General features: G+C 39.3%; 1 protein-coding gene across 1 annotated transcript; it reads left to right on the forward strand.

The window, feature by feature from the left end:
- Nucleotides 1-3,661: 3,661 nt before the first annotated feature.
- On the forward strand, nt 3,662-6,844 carry LOC103957217 (probable LRR receptor-like serine/threonine-protein kinase At4g37250). The gene is made up of 2 exons (XM_009369342.3): nt 3,662-5,438; nt 5,967-6,844. The coding sequence occupies exons 1-2, from the start codon at nt 3,776-3,778 to the stop codon at nt 6,650-6,652; spliced, it is 2,349 nt and encodes a 782-aa protein (XP_009367617.2). The 5' UTR covers nt 3,662-3,775; the 3' UTR covers nt 6,653-6,844.
- Nucleotides 6,845-10,102: the final 3,258 nt, after the last annotated feature.

Raw genomic sequence — 10,102 nt, forward strand, 5'->3', positions numbered from 1 at the left:
TATTTTAAGAAGGAATTTCACCTCAAATGAGGAGCCAAGTTAATTCTAAAAAAAATTAGATGGAGATGGCTGAGATTACTTAATGCATCTGCGTGGTAAAGATTAGTTAGCTTTTGGATTAATACTCGATTAAAGTAGCTTCCTTAGTGCAGTGGAGGACTAAAACGCAAACCCAAGTATAGCTTGGTGCCAATATAGTTATAAATTCCATGCCAAGTTTACAGCCTTGGTTTGGTATTTCAGAAAAGTAGTCCCACAAAGAGATGTGGTGGTCCGGCTGAGCCTGTTCATCATTAAAATGTGGACAACTTGGAGCTACTAGAAATGATAGCAAAGACTTCTTTTGCATTATTGTCATCAATTGTTCGTTTAAAGTTTGTGCCTCGAATAGCTCAATTATCTGAAATGAATTTACTGTTATTGTGGTGTTTTGAACTAATAATACAGTTGTCACATCCTGATCCGGACTCGATTCTGTTGTAACACAATATTGTCCGTTTTGGGTCCCCGACCACGCCCTTACGGTTTTGTTTTTGGGAACTCACACGAGAACTTCTCAGAAGGTCATCCATCTTGGGATTGCTCTCGCGCGAACTCGCTTAACTTCGGAGTTCCGATGGAACCCAAAGCCATTGAGCTCCCAAAAGGCCCTCGTGCTATATAGAAGTGAGCATGTACATATAAGACATAGAGGATCCTCTCCCTTGGGTGATGTGAGATCTAACAATCCACCCCCCCTAGGGGTTCGACGTCCTCGTCGGCACACTTATGGCTAGGAATTGGCTCTGATACCAAATTGTCACATCCCGAGCTAGGCTCCACCACATCCTGGGATCGACTCTGTCATAGCATGATATTGTCCGCTTTGGGCCCCGACCACGCCCTCAATGTTTTGTTTTTGGGAACTCACATGAGAACTTCCCAGTATGTCACCCATCCTGGGATTATTCTCGTGCGAACTCGCTTAACTTTGGAGTTCCGATGGAATCCGAAGCTAGTGAGCTCCCAAAAGGCATCGTGCTATATGGAGGAGGGCATGTACATATAAGGCATAGATGATCCTTTATCCTGGATGATGTGGGATCTAACAACAGTGTTATGTGTAAGTTTCTCTTCACGTGACTTTGCATATTGAACTCAGAATGCCGCTTGACGGAAAACCCTTCTATTGCAATTCGCTCTCCTCATAGAGCCTCGACGCTTGAGTATCATTAGAAAAATTATTATTTATAACTGGAAAAAAAAATTTATCAGGTGATGAGAGTTGTAGCTATAAGGCGAGATATTCTCCGAGTTAAACAACTGAATCTCTCCCCCAGAATAACCTATATTATTGTAAGTTGTAACTACGTTAATAAATGTGGATGGTTTACTACCCTTGATAATGTTGAATTGTGAGAAAGTAAAACCTTTTCACCCTGGTACCCTCCATCCGTATATACTTGGCTACCAGTCAAAATTGTACCAGAACTTCTCAAAACCAATAATTAATGATGTTTGTGAAGGGATCTCGGTGGATATTTGAATCAATGTTCATAGTGAATTTAGTGCCTGTATTTCAGAGTCCGACTCAATACTTTGAGGTATTATACTAGTAAGTATGAGAATTGTTATTTACAGTGAATTTCGTACATTATATTTTATAGTTCAACTTTATACGTCAAGTTTTCACATTAGTATGTATGAATCGTTACGCACAATGAATTTCTTATATTATATCTCAGAGTTCAACTCAACATGTCGACTTTTTACATTATTACGATTGAATGAGAATTGTTACTCGAAATGAATTGTGTGCTTTATATTTTAGATGCGTCGTGGTTTCATATTAGTAAGTATGAGAAATTGAGAATCGTTACTCACAATAAATTTCGTACATTATATTTCAGAGTAGGACACAATACATGGAGTTTTCATCTCAGTACGTATGAGATCATCGTTACTCAAAATAAATTTCATAGTTTATTTGAATTTAGCTTAAAAAATCAAGTTTTTATGTTAGTACGTGTGAGAATCGTTACCCAAAATCCCTACCTTATATCTTGCAGTCCGGCTCAATGCAAGATAGAATGTAGAGTGAGAAGTGTAAAAATTTATGTGCCATATTGACACCTATCATTTGGGAGATTTAGGTCCAGCGGTGAGCCAGCATGGGGTTATTAGTTATCCTTGATCCCAACAACTTAAAAAACCTCATGTATATTTGTTTGTATCTTATATCCAACTCCTATAAATAGCTAAGGCAAACTAAATTACAACTTCCTCCTCCTACTTTCTTCTATCATATTTGTCTTCCTTTCTCTATTCTTGTATAAAATTCTTTAGTTGAACAAATCAAATTGGACCAAACCCTTGGCAGCCTTTAACATTACTCCACATTATTCTGCATCCACCCTCGCCAAACCTTTACAAATAATAGTAATTGTCAGCATATGTTGACAATATTTGGCATGTGCATACTAGGTGCTAAATGAAATAACTCAATAAAACTTTTTTGATTGATATTGTGACTCTATTATTTGAAAATCATGGGAACCCCACTGTTTAGGTCACTAGCCTATTTTACTGGTAGCAGCAGTATAATAAGGAAGTGAATTGTCTGCCCTCTTATTTTCGTACCTTTTTCATGCATTCTTGTGATGTGTGGTCACGATTAAGCCACGTCAATCTTTTATATTAGTTTTTTATAGAAATAATAAAACAAAAAGTAATAGAAATATAAAAGGTTAACGTGGCTTAATCATGATCACATAAATAAAAAGACATGAAGAAAATATAAAAATGAGAAGGCAAACATTCAACCTCTGGATAATAATCCAAAAACCTAATTAAAATAAGAACAAATGGTTCTGTAAAGTCAATCTAAAAGGAGAAAAGCTTCTGCAACTGCCAAACTCCACCTATGTGTCATGTAGCAAAAGATCCTATTCACTTCACCTCCATAATTTTGTTTCTTTTTTTTTTTTATCTAAGATTTTCTTTTATTTATTTATTTCTTAAATATTGAGCATGGCAGAGAGATGAGGTAATATGTGAAGGCATTTAATCAACTTCAGAAAAGTGCTTAAATTTTAGAGAATTTTAATTAAAAGCTCGTGGTACTATTTATTTTAACAAAAAATTATATTTTTACATTAAAAATTAACCTTGATATTATTCACTTTATCCTTTATTTTGTCCTTATCATTAAAACTTAAAATTTTCAAATCCTTTTTATTAGTTTTCCCTAAATTTTATATATTTGCAGATCATCAGCTGTTGCGAAAAACATAGTATCGTTTGGTATGAAGACGAGAAGGGATGGAACGGAATGGGACGGGACGGGACAAAATGGAACGGAACGGAGCGGGAGCAAAGATGCCCTCGGATGGAAATAAGGAGGAAGAAGAAGGAGACGAAAATGTTATAATTTTATGTTTCACAGATGTGGAACGAGTCGTTCCAGAAGAGTGAGGTGGAACGAAAATTCACCTAAAACTCATCCTGTGGAACAGCTCGTTTCACCCGTTTTAGGCGCACCAAACATGAGACGAAACGTCTTGTTCAACTCTGTTCCGTCTCGTCCTACGTACCAAACAGTACCATAGGTGCCAATCTTGTGAGCTGTTCATCCCACGACACCTACTCTTCCCCATAATATTTAACAATTCCTCCCTCTCACCGGCCTCACTTTTCCCATAAATCTCACTCCTCTCTCTGTCTCTCTCTCTCTCTAGACTTCAATCTGTTGTGTTTTTCTAGACAGAGAAATGTGGGATTCCAGTGCAAAAACATCATGAGCTCCCAAAGCCTCCATTTTTTTACATGCTTTCTTCTTCTCCTCTCCGTCCAATCTTTTGGTCTCGACACAGATGGACTTCTGTTACTTTCTTTCAAGTTCTCTATCCTCCGTGACCCTCAGTCCGTTCTTGCCACCTGGAATTCGTACGACGAGACGCCATGTTCATGGAGAGGCGTCGTTTGCGCCCCGCAGCCGAGGAACTCGTCGGAAAACTACCAACGAGTGGTAAGCTTGAATCTTCCCAACTCTCAGCTTCTGGGTTCGATCCCTGCCAACCTTGGCATGATCGAACACCTTCAAAGTCTTGATCTTTCCAACAATTCCCTCAACGGTTCGCTCCCACAGTCGCTCTTCAACGCCACGGAGCTTCGGGTTCTTGATTTGTCGTACAATTTGATCTCCGGGGAGCTGCCGGACATGGTGTCTCAGCTGACCAACCTCCAGAGTCTCAACCTCTCCGACAATGCCTTGGCGGGAAAATTACCCACCAATCTGTCTTCTCTGCACTCTCTAACGATCATTTCTTTGAAGGATAATTACTTCTCAGGCGGTCTTCCGAGCGGGTTCGAATCCGTTCAGGTTTTGGATCTGTCTTCGAATCTGATCAACGGCTCTCTGCCGTCTGATTTTGGCGGCAACAGTCTGAGTTACTTCAACGTCTCCCACAACGGACTTTCCGGGAAAATCCCGCCTGAATTTTCCGAGAAAATTCCAGGTAACGCCAAAACCGACCTATCTTTCAACAATCTTACCGGCGAAGTCCCGGAAACTCAGGTGTTCTTGAACCAAGAAACTGGGTCTTTTACCGGCAATCCTGATCTGTGTGGCCCACCGACCAAGAACCCATGTCCGATTCCTTCTTCTCCTTCCTCTTCACCCAATGCTTTGTCTCCGAAATCTCCTCCGGCATTTGCTGCAATTCCCAGGAACCCAGAGACCAGTTCGGGGAGATCGAAAAATGGGCATTCGCAACAAAGCCAGACCGGGCTCAGACCAGCCGCCATTGTCGGAATAGTCGCCGGCGACATAGCCGGAATCGGAATCCTCGCTCTCGTTTTCCTGTACATATACAGATTGAAGAAGAAGAAGAGCACCAAGGCCGAGATCACAGCAAAGCTCAAGAAAGAAGCTAATACAAATTCAACGCCGGTAGTCAATGACTGGTCTTCTTCCTCGTCGGAATCGAAGGGGTTCACCAGATGGTCGTGCCTGAGAAAGAGAGGCGAAGACGAAGACAGCTCCGACACGACAGCCTCCGATTCCGAAGAACATCAGACAGAGCAGAATCCGCAAAAGGGTAACGAAAGCAAACGGCAGCAAGAGCAGGAACAGAGCAAAGGCGGGACCTTGGTGACCGTCGACGGCGCAAAGGAGCTAGAACTCGAGACGCTGCTCAAAGCCTCGGCGTACATTCTGGGCGCCACCGGTTCGAGCATAATGTACAAGGCGGTGCTCGAAGACGGAAGCTCTTTGGCGGTTCGGAGGATCGGGGAGCAGAGTGTGGACCGGTTCAAGGATTTCGAGAACCAAATCAAGCTTGTGGCCAAACTGGTCCACCCGAACCTGGTTCGAATTCGTGGGTTCTATTGGGGAGTCGACGAGAAGCTCATCATCTATGATTTCGTTCCAAATGGCAGCCTCGCAAACGCACGTTACAGTGAGTTCTCTCTGTTTCCCTCTGTTTTTCCTCTGAGTTTTGTGCATGTGCATGTTAGTGAAATAGTATCGGGTTTCGCTAACGTGCACTGAAAACCAACCGCTACAGTGTGACAATCACACTAAAAAAATTTCTCCTCCAACGGTGAAGTAGGTATAACTTAACATTTATTTTTTAATGCATTCAAGTCAACCGTCTGTAGTGGTATCTCTCCTTTTGTTACCATCACTTACCCCAGAAGTCTTCCGATATTGACGCTTCCGCACAGTAATTTAACTCACATGATAATATCAGCCAATGGTTTTTGCTTGTTTAGTACAGTTAAATGTTATTTTTCGTGTTAACATTATAAAACATTATGCCACAAACATGAGGTGAGAGAAAATCATGTTGAGTCTCATTTTTTAAAGAGTCACCCTCGTTGTCTAATAAATGACTTTGTGAATGAGATATGTTTTTTTTTTCCAAATTTGGTACTATGTATCATGATTGAAATTTGATACTAATTATGTGCCCTAAAAATTTCAGGGAAGGTGGGTTCGTCGCCTTGTCATTTACCGTGGGAAGCGAGGCTCAATATAGCGAAAGGGGTTGCCCGTGGGCTTGCGTACCTCCACGAAAAGAAGCACGTCCACGGAAACCTCAAGCCGACTAACATTCTCTTGGACACAGACATGGAGCCCCGGATTGGTGATTTTGGACTTGAGAGACTTTTGTCCGGCGACACAAGTTACAAAATTGGAAGCTCGATAAGAAATTTCGGAAGCAAGAGATCAACGGCTTCACGGGATAGCTTTCAGGATTTTGCACTTGGGCCTAGTCCAGGCCCAAGTCCGAGCCCTAGCTCTATGGGTACATCGCCTTATCATTGCCCTGAATCGCTTCGGAGCCTGAAGCCGAATCCAAAGTGGGATGTGTACTCATTTGGGGTGATATTGCTTGAGCTACTAACCGGGAAAGTTGTGGTTGTGGATGAGGCAGTGCAGGGTCTTGGGCTTGTTGGAGTGGATGATAGCGGCAGGGCTTTCCGGATGGCAGATATGGCAATCAGAGGTGAATTGGAGGGCAAAGAGGAGGCCCTGTTGTCCTGCTTCAAGTTGGGGTACAATTGTGCGTCACCTGTCCCACAAAAGAGACCACCAATGAAAGAAGCTCTACAAGTCCTTGAGAAATTCCCATCTTCTGCTTCATCATCATATTATTATGCCCTCTAATGACATGTTTTGTACCCTTAATTTGTAGAGAGAGAGAGAGAGATGTATGTATGATTTATTTTATTCTCAAGTCTTTGTAGTTGGTTCATCCATCCAATTTTTTTCAGTATGAATCCATCTGTTTTTGGGATTATTAGTCCTTGTAGTAGGTTAAGTGTTGATCAACTAATAATTAATCTTTGTTAGGTCTCATTTGTTACGACAAACTAACTCGAACTAGACAAGCTGCAATGCTAGACTAGTCTTGGACTAAATACCCAAAAACCTTTTTACCATTTTTTAATGGGTTAATTACATTAACACCCTCTCAGGTTCGTTGTGTTTTCACAAAACCTCTCATGTTTGAAACATAACACTAACACTCTTTGAGGTTCTAATTTACTTTCACGCAACCCTTTTAGGATAAATTTGCCCTCATTATAATTATACTTTAAAAAAAAACAAAAAATCTTTTAAATAAATAGAATAAAAATCCAATTTAAAATCTTACATTAAACAATAAAAAATAAAAAAAAAATTAAAGAAGTATCGTTATCTTTCTTTATCTACCATGTACTCGGATCTTCTCCGGAATTTGGCATAAAAACTTTCAAAGTTTCCAACGACAACTTGCATTTCGTGAGGAAGATTCTTGGGAATTCGACCATTTTCATATTTTTTCTGGCGAAGAGTGAAACCAAGCTTGTGGAGAGGCTGATTGATTGAAAAACCAAGACAAATGAGTGGCTTCTTGTGAGGACGGCTAGGGAGGAGGTGAAACATGTTAAGAATTTCCATTATGATGTGGTGAATGCGAAGGGGAGGCCCTAAACCTTGTATTGATTTTTAAAAATGTTTTATTTTTTATTTTTTAAAGTAATTAAAAATGAGGGCAACTTTGTCTTTAAGAAAATATTTTAAGGTGATGTCAACCCTAAAGGGGTTAAGTGAAAGTAAACTAGAACCTTAGGGGATATTAGTGTTATGTTTCGAACGTAAAGGGATTTTGTGAGAATACGATAAATCTGAGAGGGTGTTGGTGTAATTAACCATTTTTTTAATTCACACTTTTACTTTTTTAAAAAAATTATTAAAACTAAAAAACAAAATAAACCCTTACATCACCTCCGTTTCTCTCTCTTTCTCTTTCAAAAATGACCATTTTCTTCTGGGCAATTTTGTTAACCTAGATGAAAATTTGACAATTTGTTAGCTGATCAACGTCCTCAATTTTAATATGCGCAGTGATTCTTCACCCCCTCCTGTAGACAGATTTACCCAACCCAAATTGGACAGATTTGTGAAGCTCTTAAGGCAGAGCTTCAACAAGAACTTTGAATTTTCAATCGGAGTTTCTTGACAGCGTCAAATGACGAAAAGGGTTGAGGCATGACTAATCTTGACGGAATTTTTTGTGGGAATTTCTTGACGGTTTTGACATAAACATTTTGATCGGAATTTTTGGTGCGCATGGTCTGTCAGGGGTGGAGCGTGAATTGACGGCGTTGAACTGAAGATACGATGAAGTTGCGGACGAGGGAAGAGGAAAGAATCTGTAGTCAAGCTAATCCCCCACTTCTACGCAGGATTGTGTAAAACCAGTTAATGAGGTCTGAAGGCCATGCAAGTCCCAGCCAAACTCATTTATTCTTAAGTCCTGGTATCGTCAAACACGAGACAATAGTAGTATCTAAGCCAGTCTTGGTTTTTTTAGTAAATCGGGATTTTTATATTATAGAAATAGAAAGTTCAGTAAAGCTACACAATAAACAGTCTAATTTGGTATAAATTCATAATTCACGAAATTCGAATATCAAACCTTCATTTTCAAATAAAAATAAACACCACTAGACGTAGTACTGAGTGGCAATCCAATCTTAGTTAAAAGAGGTAAAACAAATGTAGCTGAATCATGCACATTAAAGTTATTGAAGTTCTTGGGTCATTAGTTAGGTATGTTGCTTTGTCAAATAATTAGGTATGTTGTTGGAATACCATTAAATATTCCCAGAATCGTGCACGACTTTATTTTTGGACCTCAAAATAATAGGAGGTAGAGGAACGTAATAGTGTCCTTGTATGCCAATTGACTAAAGATTTTTATAATTTATATGCCAATTTGTCGATGATGCAGATGTTGGTCATTTCATGTCAAAGATTTAAGCTATGATGGTGACTTTAATGTTGATAAATACTTTTGTGCCATCGTTTATCTTACAAACACAATCAATTGTTACCTAGTATTACAAAAATGTATAAGATTTTGTGAGACCGTGATTTTGTAGAGCAGAGTAAGACGTATTAAAATACGAACACTTTAAAAATTCGATCACGAACTCAATAACTCTGATTCATAAATAGACCAGTGATGCCATCATCATCTTGTATTCCTTAAAAGTAGCTGAAGTTTGCAGACTTCGCTAAGATTGATCATTTTTGTTTCGCAAAGGACAAAAACCTAATCCGATTGGAGATTAGATAAGTTTCTATATTCTTGAATATTCCTACAATCTAGGAATTGATGTGAGTCACAAGTAATCACACCGCAAGTTTTCTATGTTCTTGAAGATGTCTACAACATATTGCACGTCGTCTTTACAATATTTACAGTTTGATAGACAAGTTTATGCTATCCCTTACTTCCCTATTCGTCTCTCTGCATACCGCCACGTATCCCCAGTATCAATATCATCCCCCAATACATGCATGTATGTCGCGTATGTGTTACGCTATATGAACCTAAATTAGAGTATTCTTGCTTCATAAGGTAGTACAATAAAAGTGATTTTTGCAACCTTTTTTTACTTCTTGCAATGCACGACTCTCTTCTTTTTTTAGATATTGGATCGAACCAAAGTACAAAAAAAAAAAGAAATTAAAAAATAAAAAATAATGAAGAGACGCAATTAAACATATATAAGTGCTGAATGTCAAAAAAAAAAAAGTGCAAAAATCAATTCCCTCAATACAAAAGTGTAACATCCCACATTATACTGGATAGTGGATCATGTAAGTCTTATATGTATATTATCATCTCTACCTAGCACGAAGCCTTTTGGGAGCTCACTGGCTTCGGGTTCCATCGGAACTCCGAAGTTAAGCGAGTTTGCGTGAGGTCAATCCCATGATGGGTGACCCACTGGGAAGTTCTCGTCTGAGTTCCTAGAAACAAAATCGTGAGGGATGTGACAAAAGTCCATGTTAACTATTAGGGGCATGTTTGGATGTGTTTTTAAAATAAGGGATGTGCTATCCACACATCCCATTTTACTTCTTACATACCCCTTGATAATTTCTGTCCATTGATCTTCTTCAATTCATCTGATCTGACGGCCGAAAATTAAAAAGGTGTGTGAGAAGTAAAATAAGGTGTGTGGATATCACACCCCTAAAATAATTGAAAACGCTTTTAGAGAAAATATTTTCAGGTTCCATAAGCACTTAAAGTGTTTTCTACAAGAAACATCAGTT

This window comes from the organism of the source record quoted next, unplaced genomic scaffold (genome assembly GCF_019419815.1).
Source record: "Pyrus x bretschneideri cultivar Hongxiangsu unplaced genomic scaffold, Pyrus_bretschneideri_v1 Contig8, whole genome shotgun sequence".
NCBI lineage: Eukaryota > Viridiplantae > Streptophyta > Magnoliopsida > Rosales > Rosaceae > Pyrus > Pyrus x bretschneideri.